This window comes from Ovis aries, chromosome 17, assembly GCF_016772045.2.
Source record: "Ovis aries strain OAR_USU_Benz2616 breed Rambouillet chromosome 17, ARS-UI_Ramb_v3.0, whole genome shotgun sequence".
Taxonomy (NCBI): Eukaryota; Metazoa; Chordata; class Mammalia; order Artiodactyla; family Bovidae; genus Ovis; species Ovis aries.
This window is the reverse complement of record NC_056070.1, coordinates 37,316,301-37,335,834: the sequence shown is the minus strand read 5'-3', so window position 1 is coordinate 37,335,834 and position 19,534 is coordinate 37,316,301. Positions and strand designations below refer to the sequence as shown.

Sequence of the window (19,534 nt, the reverse complement as noted above, 5' to 3'; positions counted from 1 at the left end):
TCTTTCACTTTCATCAACAGGCTTTTTAGTTCCTCTTCACTTTCTGCCATAAGGGTGGTGTCATCTGCATATCTGAGGTTATTGATATTTCTCCCCGCAATCTTGATTCCAGCTTGTGTTTCTTCCAGTCCAGCGTTTCTCATGATGTACTCTGCATATTCCCCCAGAACCAGTCTTTCCCATATAACCAAGTGTCTGCTTCCTGTACACCTTGGTTGAGAACTCACCTTGTAGGTGAGGCCAACCATGGGCACCCTGCCCTCTGTTCTTAACTTTCCCAATCCCATCTACCTTGTTCTGCTGCTTTACCTTTTCCAATAACACTGACCACTTCCCATATTGTAGAATTTACATATAATCTTCTTTTGTCTGTCTCCAGTCACTGGAGTCTAGGATCCAGGAAGGCAGGCCTTTTCGGTTTGTTTAGCTATGTGATATCACCTTTTGCAGTAAGAATAATACCTTGTAAATAGTAGTATTCAATATATAATTAATGTACCTCTATATCTACTTTTCAAGAGACAGGTAAGGTGGTCTGGTATTGCCATCTCTTGAAGAATTTTCCGCAATCTGTTGTGATCCACACAAAGGCTTTAGCATAGTCAATGAAGCAGATGTTTTTCTGGATTTCTTTAGCTTTTTCTATGATCCAGTGGGTATTGGCAATTTTATCTCTGATTCCTCTGCTTCTTTTGATCTAGCTTGAATACCTGGAATTTCTCAGTTCACATACTTTTGAGCCTAGCTTGGAGAATTTCGAGCATTACTTTGCTAGCATATGTAATGAGTGCAATTGGGCAGTAGTTGCACATTATTTGGCATTGCCTTTCTCTGCAATTCGGATGAAGGCTGACCTTTACAGGTTCTGTGCCCACTGCTGAGTTTTCCATATTTGCTGGCATATTGAGGGCTGCACTTTCACAGCATTAACTTTCAGGATTTAAAAATAGCTCAGCTGGAATTCTATCACCTCCACTAGCTTTGTTCATAGTGATGCTTCCTAAGCCCCACTGGACTTCATGATCCAGAATGTCTGGCTCTGGCTGATTGATCACACCATCATGGTTATCTGGATCATTAAGATCTGTTTTGTATAGTTCTTCTGTGTATTCTTGCCACCTCTTCCTAATATCTTCTGCTTCTGTTAGGTCCATACTGTTTCTGTCCTATATTGTCCCCATCTCTTCATGAAATTTTCCCTTGGTGTCTCTAATTTTCTTGAAGAGATCTCTAGCCATTCCCATTCTATTGTTTTCCTATATTTTTTTGCATTGATCACTTAGGAAGTCTTTCATATCTCTCCTTGCTGTTTTTTTGGAAATCTGCATTCAGATGGGTATATCTCTCCTTTTCTCATTTGCCTTTCACATCTCTTCTTTTCACAGCTATTTGTAAGGCCTCCTCAGACATCCATTTTGCCTTTCTTTTTCTTGGAGATAGTTTTAAGCACCTCCTCCCATATAATGTTAGAAACCTCCCCCCATAGTTTTTCAGGTACTCTATCAGATCTAATCCCTTGAATCTACTTGTCACTTTCACTGTGACAAGTAAGGGGTTTGATTTAGGTCATACCTGAATGGCCTAGTGGTTTTCCCTATATTCTTCAATTTAAGTATGAATTTGGCAATAAGGAGTTCATTATCTAAGCTGCAGTCAGCTCCAGGTCTTGTTTTTACTGACTGCATAGAGCGTCTCCATCTTTGGCTGCAAAGAATATAATCAATCTGATTTGGTGTCGACCCTCTGGTGATGTCCATATGTAGAGTCAGCTCCTGTATTGTTGCAAGGGGGTGTTTGCTATGACCAGTGCATTCTCTTGGCAAAACTCTTTTACCCTCTGCCCTGTTTCATTGTGTACTCCATGGCCAAACTAGCCTGTTACTCCAGGTATCTCTTGACTTCCTACTTTTGAATTCCAGTCCCTATGATGAAAAGGGCTTTTTATTTCTGTATCAGTTCTAGAAGGTCTTGTGCCTCCTGAGAATCCTGTATGTGGGTCTAGAAGCAGCAGTTAGAAGAGGACACTGGACAATGGACTGGTCCAAAATTGAAAAAGAAGTACATCAAGGCTGCATAGTGTCACCCTGCTTATTTAGGTTACATGCAGAGTATATCATGCAAAATGCCAGCTGATTATAAAATGCATGCAGATGATACCACCTTTATGGCAGACAGCAAAGAGGAACAAAGAGACTCTTGATGCAAGTTAAAGAGGAATGTAAAAATCTTGCTTAAAACTCAACATTCAAAAAATGAAGATCATGGCATCTGGTCCCATCACTTCATGGCAAATAGATGGGGAAACAATGGAAACAATGACAGAATTTATTTTCTTGGGCTCCAGATTCACTGCAGATGGTGACTGCAGCCATGAAAATAAAAGAGGCTTGGCCCTTGGAAGAAACCTATGACAAACCTAGGCAGCATATTAAAAAGCAGAGACATTAATTTGCCAACCAATGTCCATATAGTGAAAGCTGTTTTTTCCAGTAGTCATGTATGAATGTGAGAGTTGGACCATAAAGTAGGTTGAGCACTGAAGAATTGATTCTTTTGAACTGTGGTGTTGGAGAAGACTCCGGAGAGTCCCTTAGTCTACAAGGAGATCCAAGCAGTCAATCCTAAAGGAAATCAGTCCTGAATATTCATTGGAAGGACTATTGCTGAAAGTGAAGCCCCAATACTTTGGCTACCTAATGCAAAGAGCCAACTCATTAGAAAAGAACCTGATGCTGAGAAAGATGGAAGGCAGGAGCAGAAGCAGACAACAGATGATGAGATGAGAAAATGGAATCATCAACACAATGGATACGAGTTCGAGCAAGCTCCAGGAGATGGTGAAAGACAGGGAAGCCTGGTGTGCTCCAGTCCATAGGTCGCAAAGAGTTGAACATGACTGAGCAACTGAACAACAACTACTTTACTGGGAAAAGTAATTTGCAAAATTGAACATCATGCCCAATAGCATAATGATTTAATCATTTTTATTGTTTTATAATATATATGCTTAACAAGATTTGTTATGAACAAAGCTTTTCTCTAAATATATTACAAATGCAAAACTTTTTAAACTTCATGACAGTCTGTCTGTTGATGTGTGCACAATTGCTATCTCATTTGTATAGATTAAAAAAAAATAAATTCATTGTACCAATGTCCATCCCTCCAAACTATAAAACTCTCACTTTACTCTCAAATGCTCTCATGCTCATCATCCAGGTGGCTTGGTGGTAAAGAATTTGCCTGCCAATGGAAGAGACATGAGTTCTGTCTGGGTTGGGAAGATCCTCTAGAGAAGGAAATGGCAACCCAGTCCAGTACTCTTACTGGGGAATTCCCATGGACAGAGGAGCCTGGAGGGCTCCAAGGAGCCTTGCAACTCCAAGGAGCCTTGCAACTCCAAGGAGTTGCAAATAGAGTCAGACAGGACCTAATGACTAAAACAATCAATGTCCACTCTTTCCAACTGTAAAACTCCCACTTTCCTGCCAAGTACTCTCATACCCACCATCTAAAATATAGATGAATTCAGGTATCCAATATTATTCCATTTATTAAATATTTTTTAAAAGTAATATTATTCTTTTTTTAGTTTAAAAAATATTAAAAAATGTCCTAGGATTCCCTTCTCACATCTGTTCATCTCTCAGTGCTTTTTTATTGTATACACTCTGCTTGGAGACCATTGATGTATATATATTTGTTTCCACAGCCACCAACCATATCTCAGAAAAAATAAAATTCAGAATATAATGTTCAGAAATATAAGATGGGGAAAAAGGATTACACATATGCTTATCTTTCACTTCAAGATTAACTTATGCACATAGAATGCTCAAGTATTACTTATAGTTTGCATTTCTTATCAACATTATTTTCCTAGAATAATTGTTTCCAAACTTTGCCTTTAGAAACTTAGAAATTACATTTATTTGCAGCACATGATTCAACCCCCACCACCATTATAGAACAAAGGGGATCAATTTTGATCTATTGAATGGTTCTGTGGGACTTTGTTTAAATAAAATTTTCTAACACTCTATGCTGGAAATTTCTCTCTCATCCCATAAACACCATTCTTTTGTGTATACCGCAGCCTTTGCTTGTCTTGGTGACATTCAGATAATTAAGCCATCAAAATCCTTCTTCCAAAGATTTATTGACTTATTAGACATATTCAGAAACATCTTTCAAATCACTATATTTCATTATTGTGATTAATTAATAGTAGCTATCTACATCCAATCAGTCCATTCTAAAGGAGATCAGTCCTGGATGTTCTTTGGAAGGAATGATGCTAAAGCTGAAACTCCAATACTTTAGCCACCTCATGTGAAGGGTTGACTCATTGGAAAAGATTCTGATGCTGGGAGGGATTGGGGGCAAGAGGAGAAGGGGACAACAGGGGATGAGATGGCTGGATGGCATCACGGACTCGATGGATGTGAATCTGTGTGAACTCCGGGAATTGGTGTTGGACAGGGAGGCCTGGTGTGCTGCAATTCATGGGGTCACAAAGATTCAGACACGACTGAGCAACTTTACTGAACTGATCTACATATACAGATCCTAAAATCCATATTGCAAATTTCCCATGTAAGCACCTTTTCAGACTGTTATATTATCATGATGAAGTAACTTTTTTATCCTGTTCCTATGTAAAAAATGTGTAGAATATACTATATAACACAATAACAAACAACTTTACTTGTAGTTTTATAAACATATTGGTAATATTTTTCTTTAATATTTTAAAACTGTTTCAAACATTGAATAGAATGCAATTTACTTAAAGTATGAAGGTTTTCTCTTTGTATATCTATAAATTTTAACTCCCTCATAATTCCAACATATGAGATACACATTTATCAGTATAAATTCACTTCCTGAAGTGGTGAACCAATTACAGATAATTTAAAATTAATGCTCTATTGATTATGCTCCAGTTGTATCAACTTCTATAAAGATGGCATGTTTAGTCAGAGTGAAGTTCTGAGAATAACAACAAAGATACACAGAACCTGGAGTTTAGCCTTGACGTGAAGGAACAGTGAAGCACAGCTTGTTTATCAGTCTGACAAGTAGAGTACCAGCTGGCTAATTAAGTGAACCTAATTTAAACTAATGATGTAGATTCTCAGGATAACGTGCTAACAGCTAGAGGAGACTGCTGATGACACTTAAGAATACCCGAGGTGTTACAATAAGCCACTTCTGCATCCAAGCAGAACCTGATTTTGTTCCACAGAACACAAAATGAGGTCAGTTTACTAGTTAATCTTTCATGCAAAAAAACACCTGCATGCCATTCTTACAAAAATTATTAATGAGAGAAGCAATAAACATTTGATGTTTAAAGCAGTACCAAGATTATAGATCCCTTTAAGAGTTTGTGAGCTTTCATTTTTAAGCTGCAGGTAGAAATGATATTAATGTAAACACTGAAAATTAATATACCTCTACTGTAAGAATTTATCATGAAGTTTCTAAAAACATATGTTGTCAAGAAAATATTTATCATTTTAACAATAAAATGTAGCAATGCTGTTCAAGTTTTTTAAACATTGCTTCCTAAGATTACATATTTAATATCAATTTACAAAGTTAAATACATGCAAAAGAAATAAAGAAAAACTCAGAAATTATGATTTCTTAGAGAAAGTCAGTATAAAACACTAGAACTGACAAACAAAACTTGAAATGTTAAATTTAAATAGGTGTAGTGTTATTTTTCTTACTTTCTTTTTCTAAAGTAAGACAATTTGATTTGGACTTCACTCTCACATCACTCTGTCCATTCTATAAAAAATTCTATAGTAGTTTCTATCATGTTTGGGAGGTGATTAACTAAAATTTGATTATAATTATTATTCTTAGTTGCCACTATAGTATACTCAGGTTATAACAAAAGAAATCGACAGAAATATAGCATAGAATCAGGAAGGATAACTTCATTAGGAGACAAAGGGGTCAAATTGATAAAGGTGCTTTACTTTTTACAGGATTAACTTCACAACTTGCAGCTGACTCAGAACGCACTCTGCTCTTGGATATAAAGATTTAAATGACAAATTGTTGGGAGCCACGTTAGGCACTACTGACAAAATGGAGGCACGGCCCCAGCCCCCTCTCCTCATTAGGCAGGCACAGACCCGGGATGGAGGAGTTAGGCCTTGTAATCCTGACTTGTTTTTTCCTCTCCTCTGCTGAGTTGACTGAAAACGAATATTAAGGTGCTTATTGTTCTTGAGAGGAGCATGAGAAGGCACAAAGCCTTCTGCAGCTCTGCTCAGAGAATAATTCATAAAGTTAATCATTGACATTTGTTTAAGGCCTTTACAAAAGAGTGTTCCAGGATGAGCCCATAGGCGGCAGCTTGAGGCCATGGGAGGGATTTATATCTGAAGCCTTTTAGTGAGGAAACTGTTTATGGCAAAGGAGTTTGCTGAATTTAGGGCTTAGAAATAATTAAAATAGTTAGAAGTTAAAGATTTAAGGAATGTTTGTGAGTTAGCATATTTTACTATAGCTTGTAGAGGTTAGGAATTTTTAGAGACACTATAGCTAGAAGCCTTTTTAAGAGATAGTGAGCTCAGGATGTTAGGGGCAAACAGGATTTAGGAAGATAAGTAGTAAACTGAGGAATGTGTCGTGAGTTGCAATGTAATCACAAGTTAACTATAGGACACATTAGAGGAAGTAGATAATAGATGGTAAGGCTGATTCCCAGAGAATCACTGAAGCAGGAACTCTGTTTGAAAAGCAACAATGATTTATGGGCATAATAAATCTGGGTGAGGGGAACTGAAAATGTCAAACCTCTGACCTAATGTTTTTGTAAAAGTATAAAAGAGAATCTTAAACTTGAAATAAATAGGCAGTCCAAGAAATCTGAGAGACTGTCTCATCGCCGGCACCGTCCATCTCTTCAGGTTGAATCCTTGGCTGCTGGAGCTGGACTCTGGCAACAAATTAAGCTATTCTCTTTCAATTTTTGAAGTAACTAGAAATACTTTTTTTTTTTTTTAACTGGTTTTAAAACTTGAATTACTTGGATTATTAATTTATAAAACAGACATTTCAATGTCTATGTCTATTAAATCTATTATTTACATGAGAAAAGCCTTGAGAGAGTTCAGAATTCTTAAGAGATGATGTATTTTCCAGTGTAAAAGTAGAGTCATTAAGATATTCCTAACTCATCTTTAAACATGTTCTTTTGAGGACTAAAATTCACATACTCTAAGGGCATGTTAAACAAACATAAGGATGTATTATTTCACCAAGCAGTCAGAAGACTTATGGAATTCACTTATGGAATTCACCTCTTCTAAAGAGGTTCACAGGTTGAAATTATAAATGGTTGAAAACAGGAGAATTTAAACAAACTCAAAGATAGAAAATTTGATTTTATTTAAAAGATAATTTTATGGGATATATATCTAAAATTTTAGGTTGATATTTTAGTCAACAATATCCCTGAAAAAGTAGTGTCTTATCAAAAATAAGGATAGATTGCACGTACTCAGTATGGAAATCTTCATTCCCTAAATTAAGGGAGCCTCTACCTTTCTATAGTAGAGATCTGTGCAGAATATCCCAAATCATTGTAACCACTGTTTTACACGTCTTCTTCCCAGGAAGGAATTTTTAATAGTGAGGAAAAAATCAGACTCCATATTACATCTGTTCCTTTCACTGTGGTTAGTCATGCTGGCTCTGCATCTTTTGTAAAAGAATGTATTGCCTGTTGTTCAGCCACTAAGCCACTAAGTCATGTTCAGCTGTTTACGACCACATGGACTGTAGCACGCCAGGGCTTTGAACCAGCTCTGAATCAGAAATAGGGCCCTCACCAGATCGCTATCATGCTTGCACCTTGATCTTAGAATTTCCACATTCAGAAACTTGAGAAATTAATTTCCCTTGTTTATAAACAATGCAGTTTGCTGTATTTTTGTTTCTTTTTTATTTATTTAAATTATAGAGGCCTGAATGGTGATATGAAACGATAGTGAAAATGCATAGAAAGTGAAATATTTAGTAATAAGGCATATGTAATCACTATTGTTTGCAAAAGTTAATAATATACCTTTTAGTTTAAGAATAGTCGTTATGTTCAATTTGTGTATAATATTACTTTTGTCTGTTGATTTATCAAATATTTCTCACTTTGAATATATGTCAATTTTTTCTAGTAATATGGTAATACGGAGAAGGCAATGGCAACCCACTCCAGTACTCTTGCCTGGAAAATCTCATGGACAGAAGAGCCTGGTGGGCTGCAGTCCATGGGGTCACTAGGAGTCGGACATGACAGAGCAACTTCACTTTCACTTTTCACTTTCATGCATTGAAGAAGGAAATGGCAACCCACTCCAGTGTTCTTGCTTGGAGAATCCCGGGGACGGGGGAGCCTGGTGGGCTGCCGTCTGTGGGGTCGCACAGAGTCGGATACGACTGAAGTGACTTAGCATTATGGTAATAACCACTTTACAAAATTGTAAGCAATCATATGTTTTCCTATTTTTAATTTTTTAGTCAACTTTTTAACTCATTAAGTAACTTGCTTTAACTAAACACTTTGTGCCTTATAGCCCCTTTTTGAAATCTGATGTTAATATTGTTACATCAATTTTTATGTTTTGCTGTTAGTTTATGCTAGCATAACCTGTGACTCTTTTTTTCCATTTTGGAAGTATATCTATTATAATATGCATATGATTAGATATTTATTATTCAGTTTATTACTTTTTATTATAAGCTAGTTACTTCATTCCATCCTCTGTTATTATAAGTATATACATATTTGATTTTATTCTATAATTTTTTTGTTTTTGCTTTTAATTATTTTTTGTTGGAGTATAGTTGATTTGCAATGTTGTGTTAGTTTCTGCTATACAGCACAGTAAATCAGTTATATATATATATATGTCCACTTGTTTTTAGATTCTATTCCCATGTAGGTCATTACAGAGTATTAAGCAGACTTCTCTGTGCTATATACCAGGTTCTTGTTAATTACATATTTTATATACAGTAATGTCTATCTGTCTTTTGTTTGATTTTTTGGAATTGTGCCCCTCCTTTTTTTTCTATAATTTTGTTTAAAATTTTGGCTTAATTTTTCAGTTTTATATTTTCTCTTCCTTATTTCTTCTTTTCCTATTGTATTTATGAATAGGTTGTGCATTTATTTATTTTAAATAATAAATTATATGTATATATAAATTATAAATATAAATACCAATATAAATTATATATATATATAAATTATATATATATACCAATTTATTTATTTTAAATGCACAACCTATTCATAAATACAATAGGAAAAGAAGAAATAAGGAAGAGAAAATATAAAACTGAAAAATTAAGCCTAAATTTTAAACAAAATTATAGAAAAAAACCAGATACAATATTTAAGACATACTTTCTTGAAGTATGAAACACATATTTAACATATGCATAATAATTAGTAATTACTTCAACTTATATAATACAAGAAATCTTAATATAAGTAATATCAATATCAACCCTTCCCCCACTTACATGGTTTTGTACACTATTTAAATACCGTGTTGTTGTTTTTTTTCTATTTTAGTCCTGTGTTTTCACTCTTAAAAATGTTGACCTTATGTTCAGGGAATACCATTATTACTGACAGTTAATATTTTAATAAATCTTATGTTTACCAATTTACTTGCTCATTATATATCATATTTAATAGCTTAGTTTATTTTCCTTATTCGTACAGTGAGTAGTTTCAACTTTATATAACTTTATTTTGTTGATGAAATTTTTCTACTGACCATATAATATCAGAGTATATTTTATTTCCACTTAGTCCTTTAATAATATTTTTTCATTTTCTTTTCATGCTCATTATAGCTATTGAGAAAATTGCTACTATTCTCATGGTAATTCATCTACCATTTTTAGGTCTTTCTTTGATTTTATGTTTAATCATTTCATGTCAGTATATTTAGGTATTGAGTTTTCTCTATTTAAGTTTCATTGCCCTTTCTAAATCTGAGACTTTAGAGTATTTTTAAATAAATTGTACAATAAATAATAACACAAGGTACATGTCTATTATGATATGTAATAATATAATAACATATGACATATTATCAACTTTACCCATTTCTTTCTATTTGGTATATTATCAGATTTTCCCCTTTCTTTCTGTTATCTCCTTCTAGAACTTATCCTTTCTACTGTTAGTGTATAAATAAAGTCTGATATATATATATATATATATATACATTTATTTATTTAATTTTTATTAGAGTATAGCTGCTTTACTTTTCCCCTGGAGAAGGGAATATTCCAGTGTTCTTGCCTGGAAAATCCCATGGACAGAAGAACCTGGCAGGCTACAATCCAGGGGGTCGCAAGGGTAGAACACAACTTAGCCACTAAACCTTTACAATGTTGAGCTAGTTTCTACTATATAACAAAGTATATCAACTATAAACATACATATATCCCCTCTTTTTCTCAATTCCCCTCCCATTTATGTCACCACAGAGTGCTGAGTAGAGTTTCCTGTACCATACATAGGTTCTCATTCGTTACCTATTTTATACGTAGTATCAATTGTGTATATATATCAATCCCAATTTCCCAATTCATCTCACCCCTCTTTTCCCCCTTGGTGTCCATATACTTTTTTCTTTATGTCTGTGTCTTTATTTCTGATTTGCAAATACAATCATCTGTATGACTTTTCTACTTTCCACATACACATATACTGTATTAATATATGACTTTTTTTTCTTTTTCTGACTTACTTCACTCTGTATGACAGTCTCTAAGTCCATTTATATCTACACAAATGACCCAATGATTTACTTTTTTTATGGCTGAGAAATATTCCATTATATATATATGTACCAAGTGTCTCCTTGTCTAACCTGAGCCAGAAACACGTGTATCTGTCTGGTCACATATTTCTCACCACTCTGCACAATTCCCTGAATGACTGCAAAATACCGTAAGTACTGGTTTTGTGGTTCTAAATAAATTCAAGAGAGTAGGTGAGTTTTAAATACAGAATCAGCAAACAATGAGAATCAACTGTAATTGATTTCTCTGCAGCAAAAATGAAAGAATAGCACTTGCTCCAGGTAAATGAAGTGACCTCACAATTATCTTGTGCAGCCAATGTAGCCAGACACAGAAAACGAATATTGTATAAATTTCCATCTCTGTAATAATAAAAATCAGGCAATACTAACTTGTGGTAACAGAAATCTGCATAATGATTACCTTTAGATAGGTAATGACTAGAAAGAGTAATAAAGCATAATTATTAATATTTTAATACCAAAATCACAGGAGAATCCATTTAGACTGTGTCTGTATTTTCTAACTAATAAAAGTGCAAGTTTTAGATTCATGTCTGAAAAATATCCACAATCATAATTATATTATATTTTAATATTATATCCTTGTATGTCTTTTTCATTCTCCTGGTATTTTATAGTCATTATAGTCACTTTGAAAATGCTATCATTTATGTGATTTTTTTAACATTGCCTGAATTTTCATTATTGATATTTTCTATTAATTTTAAAATTTACATCATTGTCTGAAGATAGAAGTTATATGAATAATAAATGATGTTAACTTTTCTCACTTTCAAATATCTAGTAGGTAATACATATTCAGTTGGTGTAGGTTTCTGGTTTGAACACTGAATTTAAAGACCAGCCTGGTTATTCCTGAAAGAACATCTAATTTTAACCTACCAGCTAAAGACTCTTAATAATCCTTGACTAATGCCTGTAATTCACTGGCCTATGTCACTGCTGAAATCAAAGTAAAATAAACCTGGTCAAAAATCAAGCAGTTTCAAAGACAGACACATAGGATGTAAAATATACAGAAAAATATGTTCTCCCAGTAGACACTGACCGTTAGATAGACACCCATTAGATAGGGTGCACACAAGAAGTACGTAACCCTGGAGGCCTTAGAATTTTCTAGAAGACAGTTATTCTCCTTTCATGACCCTATTGTTCATTCTCTTATTTGAAACTGAACCACAAATTTATAACTCTGTAGACATCAGAGCATTCAAACAGATACTTCTTATCTGTTTATCTGTGATACCAAGCACATCTTACAAAAGACAATTAACAAATACATATAAAAATGGATAGATGATTGCATGAATTCATATGAAGTTGTTAAAAGCTATTAGAGTGAGAAGCGTGATTTTGAACTTCTTAGAATATTTTTTGTTATAGTCAGGAATCAATATTAGAGGTACTAACAGCTACTTCAATATTGATGCAAGAAAAAAAAATCTATAAAAGTAAGAAATGGTTAGATTTCAGGGTCTGTCAGAATTTTGATAGTAAACCAGTATACAGTGCATATACCAGGCCGTGTTATAAATGCTTGAATGCTTTTATCCATTAATTGATATAATCCTTAATATAATGTTATGGGCTATGTACGCTTCCAAGGTGCTACAGTGGCAATCCTCCTGCCACTGCAGGAGATGCAAGAGACGTGGGTTCAGTTCCTGGGTTGGGAAGATTCTCTGAAGTAGGGAATGGCAGCCTACTTAAATATTCTTTCCTGGGAGATCCCACTGTCAGAGGAGCCCGACTGGCTGCAGTCCATGGGGTCGCAAAGAGTCAAGCACAACTGAGCACACACACAAAATGTGTACAGTTATTGTTCTGATTTAACAGATTATATTGATACACATCTCAGGATGCTATTTTAAGTTTGTTTCCTCTGAGCTAAGAAGCCATAGATCCTAACAGTCAAGGGCTTGGAGGCTGAAGCCAGGCTGCCAGGAGGCAAATCCTATCCTTACCCTTGCTTGTTGTATGACTGAATTCTAGTAGATGGTCCAAGTTGGATAGTTTTGGAAAGAGCAGAAGATAAAATAGTTGATGACTCAAACCAGAATAGTCTCCATAACCATAATCATGGCAACATGGAAAAATTACATGGCAAGACTAGAAATTTTTTTTCTCTGTCATAGACCTATGCACATATTATTTGTTTTACTACTGTGGTAAAACCTACTAAATTATTATTATCCATTAAATCTATTATTGTCCAGCCTTTCTTATGACTCAAATGAGAAAGCTATAATACTTTTTCTGTGATGGTAACTGCTGATGCTGCTAAGTCGCTTCAGTCGTGTCCGACTCTGTGCGACCCCATGGATGGCAGCCCACCAGGCTCCCCAGTCCCTGGGATTCTCCAGGCAAGAACACTGGAGTGGGTTGCCATTTCCTTCTCCAATACATGAAAGTGAAAAGTGAAAGTGAAATCTGTCAGTCATATCCGACTCTTCGCAACCCCCAGGACTGCAGCCTACCAGGCTCCTCCATCCATGGGATTTTCCAGGCAAGAGTACTGGAGTGGGGTGCCATTGCAACTAGGATACCTTAATTGACCATGGACCAGGAAGGACTCTCTTTGCTCTATACATAAAAAGCAACTCTGAGGATGATTTCTGCGTAAATGGTCATGTTGGGACTATAAAGTATTCTTGGAATCTAACTGTTGAAAACAAAAGCTCTTTCAATTACTTCTTTAATTGCTTAGGCTCAAATAGTAGAGTAAGAGGAGAGTTTGCAGAAAACTTATGTATTTTCTATTTATCCAAGTAATGAAACAAGTTATCAATGACAATCAACTGATAGGTTACCTCATAATGACTATTACATTAAATTAAATTTTCTTTAAAACAACCTTCACTTTCAAGAAGAGGAATCATTCATACCTGAACAACTTTTTGAGACTGCACATCAACGACAAGGACTCTATCCAAAGTTGGCTGTGCGACATAGATGAACTTGTCCTTGACATTCACAGCTGAGGCCCACACACACCTCTGGATTTCGTCACCTTCAGCTTTGGGACAGACTTCATCCTAAAATTTAGAAAATATAAAATTAAATGAACACCTTAAATTATAAATGGATATGGACATATGACAAGTAACATTAATGTTGGACACTTTACTACTTTTGTTGTAGAAAGTTATATATATTTGTATACATGTATATATATAAATACATATGGTAATATATATTTATATGCTATATATTTATATTTATATCAAATATCTAGAGTTAAAACAGTATACAGTACATAGTTAAGTTCATTAAATGTGTATAGAAACTAGTGTGAATAATCCTTTAGAATATATTTTCTCAAGTTTAATTGCTCATTTATAGTAATAATGAATATTGCTATATTCATATAGTCCTTTCATCCATCCCTACCTGTTCATAACTCAGTAACTGCTTAAACACAAGATAAGTCCAATGTTTCCTCCCAAATCCCCCAGTCTGAAACTTCTGTACCAGACATCAGAAACCACACTAAATACATCTAGAGCCTCTCCAAACCCAAGGTACATTCATAGTCCTTTCAAAAGCTACTAAACCCACTTGAAAAAGAAGAATTCTAATTTGTGGAGAATCAGGAACTTGGAAAAAATAATAAGGCTTTTTTATTCATAATGTTTATTTTATTTTTGATTTAGTATCAAGGTGAAATTTTACAAAACTCTTTCATCTGTCTGAATTTTTTTTTTTCATTTTGTTCCATTACCCTAGAACTGCCTTCTGGCTGAATATTATATTGTTTGTGCTAGATCTTCTATTTCATCCTTCAAAATTAAATAAATGTTGAAGGTATACAAATGTCTTTCTGATTTGCATCTGCAGATGTTGAAAGGAGAATAATGTCATTTAGGTCTTTATTTTTGCTCCTGGTTTTCCTTTTATTCACTGGTATAACGGGTTTGCTTTTCTGATGGCTCAGGTGGTAAAGAATCTTCCTGCAATGTGGCACACACAGGTTCAATTCCTGGGCCAGAAAGATCCCCTGGAGAAATGAATGGCTATCCACTCTAGTATTCTTGCCTGGAGCTTTCCATGGAGAGAGGAGCCTGGCAGGCTATAGACAATGTGGTCACAAAGAGTCGGACATGACTGAGTGAAACACACACATTGGGTTTGTAATTCTCTCAATTTATTTATAGTTAGAAAAACCACCAGCAAGAGAGCTCTACACAAAATTTATGTATAAGTATATATTTATCTAATGATAATATAATGATAAACACTGATTCTAGTGTGGCACTTTTTTATGATTTAGGCCTGATCTCTGAGTACCACATCTAACATTGATTTGTATACTCTAGGTAGTAACTCCAAAGCTCAATTAAAATACTCTCTTTCTTTTCTAATTTGAACAAAAACAATTATTTTTCATCAGAGAGCCCATCCACCATTTGTATTTAATAATCATGAAACAAAATCAATAAAATGTTCATTATCAGTATCACCTAAACAGTTCTTTCAATGAAAAGATAATACTGACAGTAGATGAACCATATCTGGCATTTAGTAACTAAAATGAATACCAAAATAATTCTCAGGCAGCACAACCACAGAAGATGCTTCTCTTTCTTGCATAAAATTTGGAAAGTAATGTAAAAACCAGAACACTTTGGAATGAGAAGCTCAGTATGGGCTCTGCTGGTTTTGTTCTCCACCCTTAGATCTAATTCCGAAGAACCTGAAGGGCCCACTCATTTTTAAAATCCAGTCCAGAAGTACCAAGTTCACCAAAACACCAGGGACATATAACAGTAGTATTTCCTGAACAGTGCAGTTGTTCCAGGCTTCCAGGACATAAACAAACAAACAAAAGAGAAAACTAAATATCCAATGTATGTTTCTGGTCGTTATGGAGGGTTTGAATGAACACCATTTTATAGAATGCACCACAATGATATTAAGATTACCATCAGCAGTGAGTGTCCATGGCACCCATCCGCAGGCAGCATAAGCCAAAAGGCAGAAATCTGTTCTCAGCACATGTCCAGAACACAGCACAGGATTTTACCTTCATTCATCAATTTTCAATGAAACATTATTTTCTACACCCAACATTTTTCTTTAGAAGAATCCTGAACATCTTTGACAAGGACCTATTTCATGAGAACCAAACACTATATAAAATACGTACTTGAGAAGCATGAAAAGGTGGGGAAGAGTGAGACCTAAGATTGATAAAAGTTTCTGAATATAGGGAAGTTGTTTACAAATTCTTTGCTGTTATGTAAAATCTCACAATGAAACCTGCCAAAATAACAGAAAGCATGAGTGACCTGACACGGAACTGTCAGCCAAACAACTGCTGAACCAGGAGCAATTTCCACCTCTTCGCTACAAAACTATTCAACAGTAAAATAAACTGCTCTGCTGGGAATTATTTCCTACTTTGTATGCTGTCACTAGAAGATGTCCCTGATCAGACTCACAATCATTTTTACAAAGCCATTAAAACTTTCCTGACAGTCACCCTAAATTTTCTTTGCTGTGCTTTATGCCATTATTTCTGATTATAGTCTATTAGGTCCCTTTTTATAGTAACAGTCCTCTTTTTCCAGGTTACATAGATGAATACTTGTTTCTGAGGATAGAAATAGTAGGGGAATACATTTCACATGCATTAGGCATTCAGTGGGATAAAAGAAAAGCTAAAAAAACACCAGAGATGCAAAAGAAGATTAAGATAATATCCCGATGAGGAAAACTGTTAGGAATTATATTAAAGAGTATCATTCAATCATCTTTATAGAAACGTATACTGCCGTTGAGAGTAAAAGGGTTAATAAGATTTTAGAGCTAATGAGAATGAGTCAATAATAAAAAGACAATTCTAGCTCATAATGAATACTTACCTATTTCCTTGTGGGTCACTTACATATTTCATTATATATTTCCTGTATATGAATTATCTTCTTCCAAAATTTTAAAGGAATATACCATTAGTGATAATGGAAATTTTAACTTAGCAATTAAAGTAGTGTCGATGCTTCCTGATCTGCTAAACTAAAATTATAGTTTGTATAGTTGAATATATTTTGAATATTCAAAATATAGTTTGAATATATATATATATTCATCTTCTATAGGAATCAGTCATTTTCATTTATTGTATTGGTTTCCTATTAAAAATACTTAGCTCTTAAATCTCCAATCTTGTATCTTTCCTCCTTTTCTTCACAGTCACTCCTGTGCCATTCATAGCGAGGATGAATGGATCTGTTACAAGCACCTCTGTTTCCCTTTCATCCAGCTCAATGGGAATCTGGCATTATTCTTTCCTCCCATCCTCTCTCTAATCACGGTTTGTCCACTACCCTTTGCCTGCAGAAACAATCTGCCTACACTTAATCAATGTGCTAAGTCACTTTAGTTATGTCCAGCTCTTTGTGACCCCATGGACTGTAGGCTGGTAGGCTCCTCTGTCTGTGCGATTTTCTAGGCAAGAACACTGGAGTAGGTTGCCATGCCCTCCTCCACGGGATCTTCCCAATTCAGGTATCAAACTCATGTCTTTTATGTCTCCTGCATTGGCAGGCGGGTTCGTTACCACTAGCACCACCTGGGAAGCGCACATTTAATCTATAACTTTAGTTATACCTCCAGCTGCAATGGAACATGTACATACCTTAGTAATTTAAGCAAACATTAATTGAATTCATCTGCTTTCCCTTCCAATAACCAATCTAATTCTCTCTTTATTTTGAGCAAGCTTTTGAGAACCTTAGTTTCATTTCTTGACCTTTCATTCTAAATTGTTCATACTTCAAACTGGCATTTGAGAAACCCTGGCTTTTCCAAAAGAGAAGTCTTGAAAACTTATCAATGGCCTCAGAATTTACAATCATCAGTCTTCACTTCTTGCTGGGGAGGATTTATTGGACACTTTCTATGTGAAAGATAGCATGCAAAGCTATGTTTGGGAAGAAAAACATGAATATGAATGAATGCCTGCTCTCAAGTTGCTTATCATTTCTCTCATATTCAGCTGTTTCAGACATTTAGTTCTTCCTGGAATATGGTTTTTCATTGTTGTAAGACAGAATTAGCAATCAATGGCCCCAGACCAAATTCAGTCCACTACTCATTTTGATATGAGGCTTAGGAACTAAGATTTTTTTTGGCATTTTTTTTAATGGTTGAAGAAAAGTCAAAAGAAGAATACTATGTGGTGACAGGTAAACATCAAATGGTATTCAAATTCACATAAATAAATATTTATTGGAACATTGCTACACCCACTCATTTAAATAGTATCTATCATGTGGGGAGAGAGCAAATTAGCCAAGATGGCATGTTCAGGCTCCCTCGCCCCACATTTTGTAATTGATGACTATGCAACAGCTGAGATCACTTATAGTACTGCACATGCATGTCAGGAGGTTTATGTAACAGCTGAGAGCATTTGTAACACTGTGCGTGGGCGTCACGAGGTACTCACTTGGTCACAGGTACTTTCTGCAGTACACCTGTATAAGCTTCACCAGGAAAGCCCTGGCTGCTGCTGCTGCCCTGGGGCTACATTGGAGTGACACCATGATTATGTTCTATGAGGTTATGATATGGCTCCATTATGGCTATTTTATGGTTCTGTTGTTGCTGCTGCTAAGGCTGCTCTGTCAGCCAGGAGAGAGGCTGTGTTATGGCTGCCTTGCCAGCCAGAAGAGAATAAACATACCTGCAGATCCTATGGCTCCTCAAATCTTCCAGCCTCCAAGTTTGCACCTTGCCTACCCTGGGTAGGAGGGTACCCAGTGAAAAGAGTACCTCACAGTGAACAGTGAGGACAGTGTGAATAGCAAGACAATTGCATCACAGACAGGATAAACGGTACATATATCAGTATTTAAAAGGCAAACAACTCAATTAAAAAATGGACAGAGGACCTGAATAGGTATTTTTCCCAAAGACATACAGATGGACAACAGGCCTATGAAAACAGACACTAATCATCAGGGAAATGCAAATTAAAACTACAGTGAGACATCGCATGACATATGCCAGAATGGCTGTCATCAAAATGACAACAAATAAAGAACCTGCCTGCCAATGCTGGAGACACCAGAGACATGTGTTCAATCCTTTGGTCAGGAAGATTCCATGGAGGAGATGGCAACACACTCCAGTATTCTTGCCTGGACAATCTCATGGACAAAGGAGTCTGCCAGGCTACAGTCCATGGGGTCGCTAAGACTCTAACATGACTGAGCACACAGGCAATTTAAACCTACTCTTAGCTAGATTATATAGATAGGTACCATGTATCTATCTACATTATCTGTGTATCTATGTCTTAAATAGCTGTCATTCATGTACCTGTTTGTGTGTTCATGTGTGTGTATGTATTCTCCTTTTAAAATTTATTTTCTATTAAATTTTGGAATCAACTTTAATACTTTCTTTAATACAGTACACTTTCTTCTCTCTATTATGCTTCTATTTCAAATCGCCTATTCAATAGTTTCTTGTGGAAGACAAGGAGGGAGGAAGACCTGATGAATTGCAAGGCCAAATATTAATTCCTGGTTGTCATCCAACCATGATAATAATAAGGTGCATGGGGATGACCCACAGAGATGTTATGGGAGGGAGGTGGGAGGGGGGTTCATGTTTGGGAATGCATGTAAGAATTAAAGATTTTAAAATTAAAA

General features: G+C 35.4%; 1 protein-coding gene across 4 annotated transcripts in view; it reads right to left on the bottom strand.

Moving 5' to 3' along the window:
- Positions 1-19,534, bottom strand: part of FSTL5 (follistatin like 5) — a 937,018-nt gene that overhangs the window by 80,825 nt on the left and 836,659 nt on the right. For all 4 annotated transcript variants that reach the window (XM_027956327.2, XM_042234380.1, XM_042234379.1 and 1 more), the window contains one exon: positions 13,760-13,909. In XM_027956327.2, coding sequence (XP_027812128.2) covers positions 13,760-13,909 — 150 coding nt within the window. The remainder of the gene's footprint in view (positions 1-13,759; positions 13,910-19,534) is intronic.